The sequence below is a fragment of the Macadamia integrifolia genome, chromosome 12 (genome assembly GCF_013358625.1).
Source record: "Macadamia integrifolia cultivar HAES 741 chromosome 12, SCU_Mint_v3, whole genome shotgun sequence".
Lineage (NCBI taxonomy): Eukaryota > Viridiplantae > Streptophyta > Magnoliopsida > Proteales > Proteaceae > Macadamia > Macadamia integrifolia.
This window is the reverse complement of record NC_056568.1, coordinates 1561569-1579747: the sequence shown is the minus strand read 5'-3', so window position 1 is coordinate 1579747 and position 18179 is coordinate 1561569. Positions and strand designations below refer to the sequence as shown.

Below are 18179 nucleotides of genomic sequence, written 5' to 3'. Positions count from 1 at the left end.
ATTCTCTAGTTGGTAACCTAAATTCAGTGTCTAACCTCAATGGCTACTTTTGCTAATGGGTCACTTTTCTCAACATCTTGCATATTCCTTTAAGACAAGAAATTAGATGGTTATAGCCATATAATTTATTTTTATCACTCTTATGGGAAAGGCTTTCTCACCTGGAGGTGAAGTTCGAAGCCCTACTATATTTAAAACATTGGTTGACAAGAAACAACAAAATCTTGTGATCTTCCTTGTGCATTGGTTTTTATTTATTATATCTTCAATTTTGATTGAAAAAGTGAATTTATAGGGTTTGTTGCTCTCAAAAAAAAAAAAAAAAAAAAATCAAAATCAAAATCAATTCGCAAAACAACATTCCTGGGATCTAATATGGATGATTATTATTATATATATATTATTTAAAAAAATAATAATAAGATAAGGTGGGTTTGGTTGCTTTATAAAATATCATGTGTCCCGAAGAAAAGCATTCCTTGGATCATAAATTCAAAAAAAATTCAAAATCAATCAGGCAAGATTTCCGAAGATAGTTCCTTAGATCTTCAACACAAAATTAATCATATTTTGCCAACAGGTTAGGTAAGATTTCAAAAGATTTTGAGAGCATATGGATTAGATGAACTCATGAACAAGAACATTTTCCTTGGGTTTTTAACGTCGATGAATATAAATAATTTTTCCATTTGTTTTTTATTAATAAAAGAGGTTTTGCTGCTTTATGAAATGTTTGAGAAATAACATTCCTCGTATCTTAAAGTCACACGAATAAAAATTTTATTTTTCCAAAACTTGCCAAGTAAGATTCCGTAAGATTTTTCCCCAAATATTAAATCTAAAAAAAAAACAAATTAATCATATTTTTCCAAAAAATGTTAAGGTAAGATTTCTAAAAGATTTTGAGAGGATATAGATTGAAGAAATCAGCATACTTCTTAGTAGGTTACCACTTTTAGTTACTTTTATATCAAGGGTGATCATGCTAGATGGTTTACTCATCAGTTTTAGTAGCGTAAACCACTTTCAATTCCCATGCCACCTTAAAGAATTGTTGTCAATATCAACAAATCAATAGTTTTTGCTACTAAATTTCATCAATACACTTTATGGAATCTAAGTCTGAAATGTTTGCCAGCTAACAATACATCATACGTGGGAGATTAGTACCTCTCTCTCTCTCTCTCTCTCTCTCTCTCACACACACACACAAAATAAATGGTATCACCAACGAAGAGTTCCATAAGCATGTAAAGATGATGAAGACAAGCTACATTGGATTGACAATTTACCAAATTTTAGAGTGAATATCTCGTTACACTTATATTCCTATGATTTGTCTCTCTATATCTGTGTGTGTGTGTGAATTATAGATTTTGAGAGAAAAAATAATGTCGTTGTATTTTTCTGGTGAACTAGAGCATGTAATTTGTATTGCACATTCAACCAGTTCCAGTTTCCAATTTTTCAATTTTTTTTGGATCGATAATCACTTTATTCGGAAAAGAAAAATATATACTGCTGGAAAGTAAAATATTATTTTAACTTTCATTCTGGTTTTTATATGCAAGATAAATTGCATTTATACTAGTGTCTCATGGAGTATTGGATCTTACATAAGCTATATAAATTGGATGTTTCTCATGATCTTTTGCTATCGGTTAACAAATACTGTTAGAAACTAGTTTTGATAGGCTTATTATTATCTCATGTGCGCAGTTGTCTCTATTCATGTTCATAATTGCTGCCATCTCACTGAATATTGTGCTTCAATAATAAGTAATTAGATTTGTTTCTCATGCAGAATTTCTCTCCTCCTCACAAAGTATGGTGCCTACCCACTTGTGAGTACATAAGAGGAGTCAAATCTTCCTCCACTTCCTTTTCTTCAGGAAGTATGTTGCCTACCAAAGAATACATCTTGTGTGGCTTTATTCTTCCTCACTGGCCATTGCTTCATGAGCTTCTTCATGGTTGAGGAGAGCTTTCTTCTATTGAGTCCTATAGAGAACATATAGCTGCCAAAAATATTCAAGAAGTAAAGGACAAGAAAAGAAAGATGAGTAAATACTAGTGGAGGGGGGAGAAGGGGCTTTTGTTGGATTATTTGCATTTGATAGTCGGGCAGATTAGGTCCTGACACTCGCGGTTTATGCTCACAATATGTTCTAAATGAACAAGAAATCAATGAAATCACTTCCAGAAAACGTTATCAAACGCAATCTAAGCACTACTTACTTCACATGAAATCTTGACAGATTGTCTTACACTTCCCTAGTCTGTTCAATTGAGACATACATCCACTTGCTAATTGGAAATAAAAGCTACTCGGACTTGGATTCATCATTGGTTAACGAATCATGATAAATCCCTCCATTGATTTAGTGTTTTTGATCGGTGTTTTTGTCCAGTCTCCTACTCTCAGACACATCTCCTAAGGGGTGTCAGTTGGTTGAATTTAATCGTTCTCATCAATTTAAGGCCACACAATGTTTCCTTTTGTTTAGGTAACTTGGACCTGATAGGCTAGGGAATGGACATATATCTATTTGATCGATAGATTATCGATCTATAATTGAGCTTTAAATCAGTTAATTAAGTAGACTATAAACTGTCTTTAAGCAGGTTACGATCAGACTAAATGGGTTTAAAAAGGTTAATCGATTTATAGAAGATTAATAATCGATCGGTCAAATTTTGGGTTTCTACCTTGCACCTGAATCACTTGATTGTCAATCAGACAATACTTAAGTCCGACATGTTTATTAATCAATCAAAAAATCGGTTTCGATCTTCAATCAATCAATTTAGGTCGGGCCTACCAATGCTGACCAGTTTTAACACCCCTACAATCAGTTCTTATCCCTTATCCCTCCACAAGTTAGCTTTATCCATCAACATAGAACTAAACTATACTCACACCACATATCAGTGATCCAAAAGGATGTCAAATATTTCATCCACTTTCCTCCTCTTCATGTGCAACCACGTGGTAAAGCAGAAAAGACAGACTTGTTCTGTTCAAACTTTTTGTACCCGCGTGAAACTAGAAAAACCAAAACATGTTTTTCCCAACTTAGACTTTTCTTTTGTGTCATGAGTCATGACCCGATCGAATCTAACCCGTTTCCAGCATAGGTTCACAAAACTGATTTTCAACCTAACCATCTTTCGGCTTTAACAACTAGTCAACCTTCTCATCTTTTAGATGGGTTTCCCCTTAAGAGCAAAATGTTCTCACTCCTACTTTTGCTGGTTAAAAGCATATAGATTCTGTTTTATTACACAAAATTTTTTTGTTATGAAAGTTACTACAAAATTTGGGAGAGAGATCACTGTTAGGTTGTGTGGTTTCTCTGCTGGGACTTTCGATATGTGTGAGTTTTTCATTTCGTGAGGGGTAGGATAGTCATTTTTCCTTCTTGTATCTCGGCACAAGCGCTACATATCCTAGGAGTCTTTTTTCTCCATAAAATTTTTACTACCAATATAAAACAATTAAGAGTGGGTTTCATAGAACTTTAGAGTGCAGTTTTGGACCAATAGGGAGAGTGACAAATTATCTAATTGGGAGCATTTATTAAGAAGAGAGGATGTGGGATCTATGGGTGGGATATGAGGGTGTGTGCAAGAATTTAGCGTTTCCTTTTCCTAAAATACAATGATCGAAATTTTTATTTTACCATCTAATAAGATATGTTTGGGACCATTTGAATAACACCTCCATAGACTTAATATATAGGGAAAATTACATCACCCTCCCCTATAATTTTATGAAATTATGCGTGGATTCAAGGGTTTGAACGAATTACGTCCCCCTCCCCTGAAGCATGAAAGATTCTTATATTTGAGTCCAATCCGTTAGTGATCGTGAGTTTAAATATGTTATGTAGTGAGGTCACATTTTTTATACCTAAAATACCCCCAAAATGAAGTGAAGAGACCGAAATACCCTTCACTTAAAATGAGATTGAAAGAGGGAATCATCATCCCTCCTCATCCAAAAGCCCTAACTGCAAATCTTCCATCTTTCACTCTCAAATCTCTGCAAATCCCATCTGGATTCGGGAATCTTATTGGTCTCACTTTTCCCTCTTTCAATCTCATCATCCCTCCTCATCCAAAAGCCTTAACTGCAAATATTCCATCTTTCACTCTCAAATCTCTGCAAATCCCATCTGGATTCGGGAATCTAATTGGTCTCACTTACTTGTCGCTTCAATTAATCATCTTGACACTTCAATTAATCATCTTGAAAGAGACCTGTAGGAGTTGAGATTTTTGACGCGGCTCGCATCTTTACAACTCTCCGGGAATCAATATTAAGGAAAACACATGGCAGAACCAACAGCTCATGTCATCATGAAAAATAGAAGAAAACCATCGTCATTGAATCTCAAAATGGAAGGTTGGAATATCTACAGATATGAAGTGTTTATTGGGTATAAGATAAGGCAAAATGGGGATTGTCTCTTAAAGAGTTATTAAAACTAGATGAATCCTCAGCCCATATGGGGACCAGGTGGGGTCCCAAATGAATTCGGTGACTTCAGGAACCGTGTGAACCTCTTGCTCTACTCGAATCAACTCACGGGTCCTCTTCCTCAGAAGCTTGGGTCATTGGCAGACTTCAACTTCATCAATGTATCTGATAACTATTTGACAGGATCGATTCCACAGAAAATGTGTAAGAAGGTAACTTGAAGATGTTGTTGATGTTGTAAAACATGTTCCGCTGAGAAATCCAAATGATTATGTGAATTGTATCTCAATGGGTCGCCGGACTGTGGGGTTTTCCGTTCGTCTCCATCATCGATCTCACTATAAACCAATTCAACGGTCTCCTGACGTCGGACATTGCAAATGCCAAATCCCTCGGACAGTTATATATCATAAGCAATAGGTTTTTTGGGGAATTATTGCCGGAGATCACAATAGCATTTCTCTTTTTTACATTGACTTGAGCTATAATATGTTTTCCAGTGAGATACCGTCGAGTATCAAATAGCTACAGAATAACATATCAGGTTACCTTCAACTACGTTCTCTGCTCCCTGCAAGCTTCAACTAGGTTCTTCGTCGTCTACTTCCCGTAAGCTTCTTTGCTGGATTTGTTCTTCTTCTCTAACCTAGCGGAGGTTGCAGTCGACTGTCCATTCCATTCCTAGGTTGAAGAAGAAATGATTGTTAAAGCTGATTTGCAGAGGTTCTCGGTGTTCACCTTCTCCAACGGTGTTCACCTCCTTCAACGGTTCTCTATTTTGAGAACACTACCCATTTTAATGAGTATTTAGCTTAAAGGGTATAATGGTCCTCTCAACAAAAGACTTATATTGATAAAAGGGTGTTCAGGTATTTTCATGTTTGATATTAATAAAATACTCACAGAGACAGCTTCAGGGGAAGGGCGTAATTCGCTCAAACCCTTGGACCCATGCATAATTTCGGCAAACTATAGAGGAAGGGATGTAATTTTTTCTAATATATATGACTTTACATTTATTAAAAAAAAAATGTGACCTTATTTTAATTGACCCTATTTCTCTTATTCACATAAGTTTTTTATGTCAAACGTTAAAAAAAGTTAAAAAAGTATTGTCACATGTCTATTAAATAGTGTCAAAAAGATTTATAACTCTCATGTCATTTTCAAGAGTTGTTATCTCACATGTTTTTTTATAGATATACATATTAAATGATAAAAAATGCATCATACTAAGATAACAAATAATTAATATCACAAAATTATTTGTCACCTTTAGGGTGTGTCTATGTGCATAGAGAGCTTGATATTTAAGAACCCAATCCAACCCTACTTCGATGAAAAACTTGGCCAGAATTGCAATCTTGGATGACAGCCAAACCAAATTTCCTTTATTATGGATCGAACCGACCCGATCTCTCACCCCGACACAAAATTATTTCAATCATTTTCAGGGGTAAATTTGTCCGAACGTGACACGAATCCGTCGGAATGGAGAAGGGGCCAAAGTGGCGTGAAGAAGTTTTATGGTGACTGGTGAGTCACCAACTCATAAGAACCATCAAAACCTCTTCTTCCCCACATTCTCATCTCTCCAAGTTCGTGGGTGCCAACTGCCAAGTGCCATCAACTGCTCAGGTGTAGCCGATTTGGAAATTGTTACAACACCAATCTCTCTCTCTCTCTTGTGATCAAATCAAAGTGAGGATTTAGAATCGGAAAGAAAAAAAAAAAAAAAAGAAGTGAAGAAGCTGATTGTTTTTCCCATAAATCTTTCTTTCATGGGGAGATGGTGGTAGGATTTGCCGCTGCAAATCACATTATCAGTTTTCTGTTCGATATGAGTTCAATTGCTGTGACTGCACGAGCTCAGGCTTACCCAGTGAAGCACACTTTGTTGCCTGCGTGCAACAGAGAGATCAGCTTTGTTGGGTTTGGGTTTCTTCCCACGAGGAGGGAGCGTGTTGGGCTTAAGTTCGTTGCCGCAGCCTGGCTTTCTAACTTTTGTTCTTCTCGCTCTGGCTTGGATACTGCTAAGGTGAGGTTGCAGAGCCTTCTTGTTTTATCTCTCTATTCAATCATTGTTCTTCTCTGAAGATTCGAGTTTTGGGAAATAATTAATGCCTTAATGATTTGGCCAAGAATTTAATTCTATAAATAAAATATGTAAATGAAAGTAAAATAAATGGATTTTTGGTGTCCCAGATCATTCAATAGTGGGACTTGATCACATTGAAATAATCTTTAGAGCCCACCACCTTGTATTTTAAGGAGCTTTTAATGGATGATGCAATGCGGAGGACACGCTCAAGGATTGTCCAAACTCCAGGAACGTACTCAGTAGTTAATAAATTCTTCTCTTCTATACATGGAAACAGAGTAAAAGAAAAAACCCACCGACGTGCAGATCATTTTGTACTAATTCCTGGCAACCGGAGGAGCAATAACTAATTGTAGCCTCTTAAAATTCTCTGATTTTTTTTTTTTGTCAAATTTTTTCTCGAAGTTGAAGTAATTGTTGATGGCTTGTCTTGAAGTGAGTTCATATGTGGCAGACAGCATAGTCTGGGAGGACTTAATGTTACCCTCACTTCTGATTTTCTTCATATATGAAGGCTTTTTGTGCACCTGTTTCTTACCAACCTTGGCTTTCTCTCATTCCTCTTTGAATTTCTGCTCCATTGGAATGTAAAGCTTAGAGAGGCATAGATGGGAAAGAATTTAATGAGTACTAAAATAAGCCCAGATATGACTTTCAGTAAACATACTTCTTATTTGGAAAGAAACAATTATATTTATAACCAGGAACAGGACAGGGATAAGTCACCCTCATAAGTCACCCCAGTTATACCAGTAAAACAGAAAAAGAGTGAGGGTGAGAGTGAGAGTTAAACAGATGAGAATAGAAGGGCGATAAAGCCACTTCATTTATGATCTGAAACATACTTGCTTATGTATTGTTGTGCTTCTGAATAAGTAGAAATATGTGGTTGTGTCTCCTTCTTGTCGTTTCAATCATGACCTGGGAAGACTTCCCTTTATCTTCTGGTACCCTTTTTTTTTTTTTACGTTGATTCTTTTATATTATTATTTGGATAAATTCTATGGGAAAAATATTATTCATGACTGACACAGGTTCTTGTATGGGTTTGAAGACCTTTCAGTCTGAGGATTTATCCCAATTGTCTTGGATTGGTCCAGTTCCTGGGGACATTGCAGAAGTCGAGGCTTATTGCAGAATTTTTAGAGCTGCTGAACAGCTTCATGCCTCTATAATGGATACGTTGTGTAATCCGTTGACAGGAGAATGTGCTGTTTCATATGATTCTGAATCAGATAATCAATCATCTTTGGAAGACAAACTAGTAGCAGTGCTTGGCTGCATGGTAGCTCTTCTGAACAAAGGAAGGAAGGACGTTCTTTCTGGGAGATCTTCTTTCATGAATTCCTTTCGAGCTAAAGATGTACATCTCTTGGAGGATAACCTTCCACCACTTGCTACTTTCAGAAATGAGATGAAAAGGTGTTGTCAAAGTTTGCACATTGCCCTCGAGGACTATTTGGTCCCATCTAGCGACCAAAGGATCACTATATGGAGGAAATTACAGAGACTAAAGAATGTCTGCTATGATATCGGCTTTCCCCGTGGGGATGGTTATCCCTGCCAGACACTATTTGCAAATTGGACTCCCATTTATTTATCACCGCCAAAGGAAGACTCAGCATCCCAACATTCTGAGGTAGCATTTTGGACTGGTGGCCAGGTAACAGATGAAGGTGCGAAGTGGTTACTGGAGAAAGGATATAAAACTATTGTGGATTTGAGATCAGAGGTAGTCAAGGATGACTTGTATGAAGCAGCCATTGATGATGCAGTTATGAGTGGGAAAGTTGAAGTGGTAAAATTGTCAGTTGAAGTTGGTACAGCACCTTCAATGGAGCAGGTTAAGAAGTTTGCATTGTTAGTATCAGATTCTAATAAAAAGCCAATATATCTACATTGCCAGGAGGGAGTTCGGAGGACTTCTGCTATGGTCTCAAGATGGAGGCAGTATGTCACTCGCTCTGCTTCACAATTAGTCCCAAATAACTGCATCATGATCAATGGAATGCAAAAAGAAGATACAAGGACACAGCGAGGCATGCAGACCTCTTTAAATTTAGAAGGGGTTACTCTCTTAGATGATGAAAATAAATCATTGCCTCAGATATTGGATACTTCTGATAGTCCCAATGAGACATCTTACAAACAGGTCTTTCCGATATCGGAGAGCCATCATCCAAGTGGAAATGGGTCTTATAGAAGTCTTGTTTCTTCCCAAGATGGAACATCAACTAAGAGGGATCATGGGAATAGTATAGGATCGTTTGCACCCTTTTCTAGGGAAATTGATCCACTAAAGTCTCAGATCCCAAATGGAGATGTTTTCTCCAGAAAGGAGGTGTCTAGTTTTTTCAAAAGTAGAAAGATCTCACCACCTACTTTTTTCGATTATGAAAGGAAAAGGTTTGAGGCGATGGCTTCATGTGAGACACGTACAAAAACAGGTCAGAATAGTGAAATTCTTGGGGCTACTAGTATGTCAGGGTCGATGGAGTCTGGTAGTTCAAATAGGAGATCTGGTGACAAAAAATTATACTCAGTGTCCCAAAGAGCTTACAGCACTGAAAAATACATGGTGGGTGATAGTTCTGTTAGTTCAGGTGCAAGTTTAAATGCATTTGGAAGAGAGGAGAAATATGTTGACACTAAAACTAATGTTTCTACCAGCTTTAGTGATGACTTAGAAAGGAAGGCTATATCTACAGCTATTAAAAAGGAGCCGAAGAGCAATGGGAAACCCTTTGTAGCATCAGATAATGATGATTTGGAGGTTGTTGAAGGGAATATGTGTGCTTCTACAACTGGTGTTGTAAGAGTCCAGTCAAGAAAGAAGGCAGAGATGTTCTTAGTTCGTACAGATGGATTTTCTTGTGCCCGAGAGAAGGTAACAGAATCCTCCTTAGCTTTTACACATCCTAGCACCCAACAGCAGATGCTTATGTGGAAGTCTACACCCAAGACTGTATTATTATTGAAGAAGTTGGGACAAGAGCTCATGGAAGAAGCTAAACAGGTACCTTTTCAATATATTTCTATTTATTTGGAACAAACATTTTGCTTGTGTTTTCTTGTATGATCTTCTGTCAAAGTCCAACATCAATAATTCATGCTGGATTAGTGTAGGAGATATTTAATCGACCATAGCAGCGTTCTGCAGTGCATTGTTTATGAAACAATAAATAAAGTATCAAATTTTTAAGTATGTTTATTTATCTTAAGGTGGTAGCAGCACAAATGTGTTGCTAATCTTGCAAAATAGCCATAATAATTACAATGCTTCAATCCACCTGGCCCTCAAATTTGATGCACAAGTAGACCCCACCATCCCTTATTTACCTATAAAATTATATTATGATTTAAGATTTATACATGGAGGAAAGCAGGTCAAAATGTGCCTATAAAGCCAAACATTTAAGCCAAAATTATGTGCCATTCAAAGTAATTGGATTAACCAGGGTTTAAAGTTTTGGACCATATCATATTGTATTGGATGATATGTATCAGTTAGTATCGATACTATACTTATTTTTGAAAAAACGTTTGTATCAACCGATATGGGACCTATTGTCCGATAGCAACCGATAATGGTCTAATACAAGTACGACACGCCTCCTGTAAACCTACAAAACAGAAACCGTGAGCAAGGTACGAAACTGAGAGCAATCGAAGGACTTGAAAACTTGTTTTTCTCTTCGATATGAGTTAGTAAAAATTATCTAACATGAAAAATGACTCTAATCTTCACTATTTCAACGGGACTTACAGCATTCAAATCATGGATCGAAATATATGTGGAAAAAAGCAATAAAGTTGCAAATCTCTTTTTTTTTTTGAATATATATTTTTATGCAGTAGATTAGGTAAAAATGACTCCAATCCTTGCATCAAGTGATATATATATATATATATACATAACGTGTCTTATACTTCAAAACTGTGTTTTATATGTATCATAAGCACATCCATGCATTTCTTGACCATTTCTATGCATACTTTAGCATATCTTGATACAATACGCCTCTTGAAATCACCTTCTAATAAAATACCTGATAGTGATACCTAAATCCTTGGGAATAATTCAATATACGTTGGCCATTTAGTTGGGTTTGATAAAAAAATATGGAATATAGGTAATCCATGAGGAACTTTCCTATCCAAATAGTTGGAATTGGAAGTTACCACATCATCAACCATGTGACCAAATCAGTTGGGACATTTTGCCAAGCGTAGCAACACGTTTTTATTGCCACATATTTGCTTTTATTTAATATTTATTTTGTTGGTTTTTCTTCATACATATACACAGTCATGTATATATCAAGACAAGTGATCGAGTACATTTTACTGAGAGAATATCTGACTAAAACTTTCATTCATAAGGACAATGTGCTGCAGTTAAAACTACCCAATTGGTCTTATATAGACTTTATTTTGGGCCATGGACTGGTTATGTGGGTTTTGGGTCACTTGTCTATGGGGTCAATCTTGTAATGGCCTAACTTGCAAGCCCTTAGATGGGGGTGAGGTCTACACAAGAGAATAGATTAGAATGTTTCTTAACTTTATAAGCGTTTGAGATAGATTAAGATACTTTTTTGCATGTATAGAGTTCTTCTGTGAGTCTACTTACTTAGGTTAGTGCATTGATCCTGAACTGTTGGCATTTTTTTTGAGATTTAGCCTTTAGATAATTTCTAGAACGTTGAACTGCATTAGCATGCTTACACACACATGCTGTCATTAATTTATTGCAATTTTTCCGTATTCCAGTAGGACCACCCCCCCCCCCCCCCAAAAAAAAAAAAAATACCTGCTTTTTTTTTCTATTTGATTGGACCTTGATGTTTTGTATCTGTTTTGTAGGTTGCCTCTTTCTTGTATTACCAGGAGAAAATGAATGTGCTTGTGGAACCTGATATTCATGACATATTTGCAAGAATCCCAGGATTTGGTTTTGTTCAAACCTTTTATATTCAAGACACCAGGTACTGAAGCTTGTGGTTCCAAAAGATATTGGTGATATTTCTTCTTACTTGGGATTTATTTTTTATTTATTTATTTATTTTTTATTTTTTTTGCTTACTACTATTGAACACCCTAGTGCAGTGATCTTCACTTGAGGGTAGACTTTGTGGCATGTCTTGGGGGAGATGGGGTTATACTTCATGCTTCTAATATATTTAGGGGCGCTGTACCTCCTGTTGTATCCTTTAATCTTGGATCTCTTGGGTTCCTCACTTCCCATCATGTATGTTTCTTCAATCATTTCTAAGAGTAGCATCTTCCCAACTCCTTCCCTTTCTCCCTTTCATTTCATTGTTTTTCCCTTTTCTACCTCAATTAACGCTCCTTTGTAAATTCAGTTTGAAGACTACAGGCAAGATTTGAGACAAGTCATCCATGGGAACAACACACTGGATGGAGTTTACATTACTCTCAGGATGCGTCTTCGGTGTGAAATTTTTCGCAATGGACAAGCAATGCCTGGGAAAGTATTTGATATCCTTAATGAGGTCGTTGTTGATCGTGGCTCTAATCCCTACCTTTCTAAAATTGAATGCTATGAGCATGACCGACATATAACAAAGGTAAGAGCATTGGATTGCATTAGGTGCACAAATTTGTGGAGTAGACTAGTACTCTATGCATGGTCATGAGCTTGATATTTATGTAGTTTATAAATTTACTATTTCTGTCAGATATCTAATCTGTGTATTTTTATTTATTTTAGTTTCCATTTGCTAACCATATCATAAGTTACCTCATCTGGCTTTAGGAACATATCACTCTTTCCTATTAGATACCCAATAAGCTCATACCCTATGTATGTTGTCATTCTTATCTATTTCAGGTCCAAGGTGATGGAGTAATAGTAGCCACACCTACAGGGAGTACAGCTTATTCTACAGCTGCAGGAGGTTCCATGGTTAGCCTACAACTTCATTTTCCTGATTTTGATATGAGCTTCCTGTTTTTCTCCTCTCCCCCCACCACCCCCCCCCCCCCAAAAAAAAAAAAAAAAGACCACTTCATTCAGAGTAAATAATTCTTTTTCTACCTTCTTTCTGATGTAAGCTCCCATAAATCTGTGGGAAGTTACCTTACATGCTGCAACTAAGGCTGCGTTTGGTAACATTCTAAAAAAAAATTTCTGGAGTTTTTTTGTCCTGTGGAAACGAAAAAACGGAAAAAAGCGTTTGGTGCATTTATGGTGTGTTTCGTTTTTTTTTTTTGGAACAAAAAGTGAAAAAAAAAAAAAAAAAAAAACAAGAATTGACGGAACGACAAAAGGTAGTTCCATCGTTCCATTTTCGTTCAAAAAAAAAAAAGGGCATTTTGACAGAAACTGAAATTTCCGTCTTTGACACGATACGTCATTTCTGGAACAGAAACGTTACCAAACGCAGCTTAAATGATGACTGGAATAAATTTTTGATGAACATTGATGAGGATTTGGTCCACTTGAAATGATACAAATGTTTCTGGATATTATTTAACACTCTCCAAGCTTTATCATCAACATTAGTCCTGGAGAGATTATATAAGTAATCCTATTCAAACCCAATTCATAAAGAGTACATGAAGATGTAGGGAAAAAAAGGTTGTTTGCACTAGGTAGTACCCTGAAAGACTTCTTGTATTGTCCAGGCTATTTTCAGATCCCCAAGTCTTTCCCATTCCCTCTTCTTTGCTATAACCATAAGAAATCCTTACAGAGAAGTGTCTTCAATCATATTTTGTATTGAGAGGTAATCATGTAAAATTTTCATAATTATCAATAGGGATGTGGTGTGGAACTAGGGTTCCACAATTAAGGTAATCTTGAAAGAGTAAAATAAAACCCCAAATTTCCCTAGAATAGAAATCAGCAAGAGTAGGAGTGGTAGAGAGAAACCTACCTTTTAGGTACACAGAGGTGTAAAAAGTAGAGGAGAAATAGCATTTGCATTTTGAGGTAATGATAGTGGACGATTGGGATAGGCTATGGTTGTGCAAGGACAAGGGTTTTGTGGAGCTGGATGGGAATTTTAAGGGCTAAAATTGGTTCTATTATGGATGGACAGAAAATAGAAAGTATGGAAAAACCGTCTCCAATGCTATGGTTTGATGACAACTGTTGGTATATATTTAGGGTTGAGAGGAGTAGGTTATAGAAAAGGCGTAACAGTGGTTTGATGATGAAAATAATGGTGAAAGAGGCTGATTCTGTTATTAGGGTAGGCTACTGTAACAGTAAGGCTAATTTTGGATTGTTAAGAGTCCAAACAGCCAGGAATTGTGGGGGAATAAGTTGCACTTGAGTCTTATATTCACACTGAACTGCTAATCATTGCAAAATTAAATGTTCGGACACTTATGATCCAAACTGAGCCAGTGAGCTTAAGCAGATAATAGAAAGAGGATGAAGAAGTTTTACTTACTGGGATTCTAAATTTCTAAGTGGGCCTTTGAATCCACACAGTAATGACAAAAACCTTAGAGAAACATAATCTCCTTACTTATTGGTATATTCGTGCTTAGGTACAGAGATATATGCGCTAAGCATGCTGTGTTACAGAGTAAAATTACTTATTAAAAACAATTAACCAAACACTTTACTTTGGATGGAACTTTTAAAAACTTGGGAGACTGCAAAATAACTCTGTTTTGGCCCTAAAAGACCACAACACGAAAGGCCCATAAAGTCAATCATAATTAATTAGGATACTGCCACTCTAGATAGAGTCAACTTTGATTGAACTTAAATTCTAACTTACTTAACATTTAATAGAATCCTTTTTCCTAAATTTACTACTCAACAGCTCCTACCTAAGGACACTATCCCCAGAAAGTATGCTAAGGAAGCTCACAAGTGAAAGTGCAATCTATCCTGCGACCTAGGTGTCAAGTATCGGTATCCGGTAGCATATCAGAAAGTTGGTTTTGAGAGATGTCTTGGAGATATATCGGAGAGACATAGATACACTTAAGATGCATTTATATGCATGGATATGCTTGTGATACATGCAAAATAAGTGTTTTAGGAATTGTGCACCATAACTGAGCAATAGATAATGATCTCCAACCAATGTCAGTTATCTCTGTCTTCATGGCATCTATGTGATTCAAATATTCATTGGCAAGTGCAAAATCATACCTACTAATAATTAATAAGAAGCAATTAAGTAAGACTATTTGGGGAAGAAAATATATTTGTGTAATAGGATGCAGGCTTAAAGTAACCCTTAATGGTTCAAATATAGCAAGGAAAATGTAAGTATAAACATACTATTTAGTATCAAGTACCATACTTTAGGTACTTACACATCTACCATACTATACTGTACTAGTGACATATTAAGCAAACCTGAAGTTGTATACAAATAAAAGTACCTGGCAAAAAAACTAAGTATACATTATAAATGTAACTAATCTATCTCCTTCGTAAAGATTTCTCCATAATGGCCATGAACTCTTGCTCCTGGAGTGGCCAATTAGGACTTAGCTGATCTTATTACTAAAGAATCAACATGAACAATTAGAACTTGGCCAGATTTTAGATGTGGTCCAAGATTCAAAAAAAAAAAAAAAAATGTTCAACACATTTCAATTGACGAATTTGACGAGCTTTAATGCAATATTTTTCTTGTTTAATTTCTCATCTCATGTCATTTTTTAAGATAGATGGGACACTTAGTCTAGATGTGATACTTGGAAAATATCGGTCTGTATCACTACATATCAATTTTGTACATAATTATTTATGTATTATGTACCAGTCCTTTATCGTATCGACATGGCCAATCTTAAAACATACCGGTCCTTGTTGTATTGATACTTGATACAGTTCCTGCAACACAGAATGCTAGTCTCATCAGTTCAACATTTTCTTATCCTACTTGCATTTCTTAGACTTTGGATCCCTGTCAGCATAATCCGATACTTTAATTTTGGCATGCTTTTCCTAGAAGCATTCCATAATATTGATTTGGGATTATCGAAAAACAGCCTAATCCAACTGGCTTCTGCCTATTTCCTATATATATATATATATTTGGGAGCGGGGGGGGGGGTGAGGGAGTGGTCGTTTTATACTTTCAGCATTATTGGAGGTCTCTCCATCTCGTTCACATGGCACTTTCATTTTTTGACTTCATATAAAAAATATTAGAGACGGCTTTCAGTTGATGCAGTCTTCTTTTCTCCCCCTCCCCACGTTCTGCATTTACTCCTTTATCCTCTGTATTTATTTTCTGTAAGGGTTCTGCTCCAAGGTGTTATCCCATGCATATCATTTACAAGTCTTAGAGAGGGGAAATCTTTTGTAATGTGAAAAGAATATATTCTATTGTATGTCATCAAGCTAGCTTGTGTTAGATCTTATCTTGTCTGGGGATATTTTTCTTATATTTCCAAAGGACTGCAACATAATTGGGAAGGAATTAGTAAGAAATTTTCCCTTATTGAGCTTGATGAATCAATTGATCATCCAGCATATAATATAACTATTTTATATAATCCACCTCCTGCTTCGGAGCTCAGGAAGTGGGTTCACGTAATATTTAATAAATGAGCGACTGATTGGAAGATGATTGTAATATTTAATGATCAATCCAAAGTGTTGTGTCCTGAATGATCTCCTATTGTAGCTGAGGGGTAAACAAAGACATAATTATCCATAAGTGTTAAGAAACTTCTTGTAGAAGAAGTTAGAAAAATTAACTGATGGGAAGTTGAAAATAAAGTTTTCTTTTTACAAAATATGGAAGTCAATTTGGAGAACAAGCATTAAGTGAATTCTGTCTTGTAAGAAACCTTGCTTGCATAGCTCATTCCCTATTGCTTATACGTCTAGTCTCTCTCTAAATAAAAGACATTTTGCATACAGATGATTTTGCAGTTCTTTTGCTAATATTCCAACTCAATAAAGTTCAATGTATAGATGAGAGTCGATCATTATGAAGTAAATTATGCATCTTATTTGCATATTGATTTGGAAACTGGTTATAGTGTTTGGTGGATAATGGTGATTCTTTCGTCATCAGTAGTTGTTTGTTGAGGCAGTGGGAGTCCTTTGAGGCTAGCTCATTTTCTTAGACTTATGTGAGTCCTTGCTTCTCTGTTAAACATCTTGTTCCAATTCAGTCAAAGGTCTGCTATGTTGTTTCCTAAGAGTTGGCTAAGTAGAATCTAGTCAGGCCTTATTTGATTCCTTTTGATGGATAACAAGTAATTTATTGATTGAAAAATCGGGCCTTATTGGATTGTCTGGTCCAATTTGTGAATTTTTTTTTCCCCCAAGAGTTAGATAAGCCATTTTTTGTCAGGCTGCCTTTGATTTCAGGTCGAGCATTCCTTACTATTCCTAGACTTGTTTCCTCTTGTCCACGCTCTCCTTTCTACATTTTTTTAGCTTTTTGTTTTGTCTGTACTCTCGTGTTTATACCTATTGTTTTTCAGTCATGAGGTTACACTTTCTTATTAATTATGAATAGAGAAAAATAATTTGACCTCAAATTCTTGCTTAATTTGATAGTCGTAATCCTCTTTTGTTGAGATTAAACCTTTATATTTGTAGTCTTTAGATTCATATCACTGAACTATTTATGGATTTCTCGATCCTGTTTCTTCCCTATTAATCAGTTTGAACGATGAACATGGGATTCCTACAGATTTTACCTTTTCTTTAGTCTCTTCAAAGAAGAATGGGTCATCCAGCGTTCCTGCACCTCTTCTCTCCGAATTTTGAACTACTTTTTCTTAACTTATGGACCTGAAGGAAAACCTTTGTCGTGGATTCTACAAGGTCTATTGGTGTGACATAGGTGAATTTTAGTGCTTTTGATTTTTTTTCCAGGAACCCCTATTTGCTGCTCAGTTCTACTGATACTTCAAGTCTTGTCATACTCATTGTGATGGTAAGCTATAGTTATTTAACCTAATGTTATAATGTGTTAATCGATGAACTCCTATATACTTTTTTTGATATTAGAGACATGACTGGGGTTGGAAAAAGCATGTAATTCAGAAGCACCAGAAGTTGAGCTTCATTACTGGCAACCAAATTTTTTTTTTTTTTCCCCATTCCAACAGGATGGAATGTTCTGGTAACCTGCTATAGGAAAAAATAGTTGTTGAATAGGTGCCCACACATTAATTTTGCAATGCCTATTGTAAACATCTTGGTGACTTATGAATGTAGGTTTCAGTTCACAATTTAACCCGTATATCCACGAAATAAAATCAGATGTCTGTCTTCTGCAGTTCTCTTACATAGCCTTTTAGTTTGGCATTTATGATCTCAAGTGCTTGGTTTCATGTACTTCCTGCCATTCAATTTTTATATTAAAGTTTTATTACATTTTCTTCTTCTTACGTATATGTAATAATTACTTGGGGTACCTGAAATGCAGGTTCATCCAAATGTTCCTTGCATGCTGTTTACACCAATCTGCCCACACTCTCTCTCATTTAGACCCGTTATACTTCCAGATTCTGCACGTCTCGAATTAAAGGTGAACTGTTTTACTCTATTCAAAACTAATGCCATTAAAAAAAAATGAAACTGTTGATCTCCGTGCATGTGGGATTATGAAACATAAAAAAATAAAA

The 18179-nt window shown here is 36.0% G+C and overlaps 1 protein-coding gene across 4 annotated transcripts in view; it reads left to right on the top strand.

The window, feature by feature from the left end:
* Positions 1 to 6020: 6020 nt before the first annotated feature.
* The window catches only part of LOC122057708 (NAD kinase 2, chloroplastic), a 16372-nt gene continuing 4213 nt past the window's right edge, over positions 6021 to 18179 (top strand). The window contains exons 1-8 of one of the 4 annotated variants that reach the window (XM_042619919.1): positions 6021 to 6521; positions 7639 to 9600; positions 11451 to 11572; positions 11694 to 11835; positions 11951 to 12175; positions 12439 to 12513; positions 17425 to 17485; positions 17981 to 18082. In XM_042619919.1, coding sequence (XP_042475853.1) covers positions 6273 to 6521; positions 7639 to 9600; positions 11451 to 11572; positions 11694 to 11835; positions 11951 to 12175; positions 12439 to 12513; positions 17425 to 17454 — 2805 coding nt within the window. In that variant the 5' untranslated portion in view covers positions 6021 to 6272 and the 3' untranslated portion in view covers positions 17455 to 17485; positions 17981 to 18082. Of the gene's footprint in view, positions 6522 to 7638; positions 9601 to 11450; positions 11573 to 11693; positions 11836 to 11950; positions 12176 to 12438; positions 12514 to 17424; positions 17486 to 17980; positions 18083 to 18179 lie in introns of those variants that run through there. The other 3 variants (XM_042619917.1, XM_042619916.1, XM_042619918.1) reach the window with 3 other exon arrangements.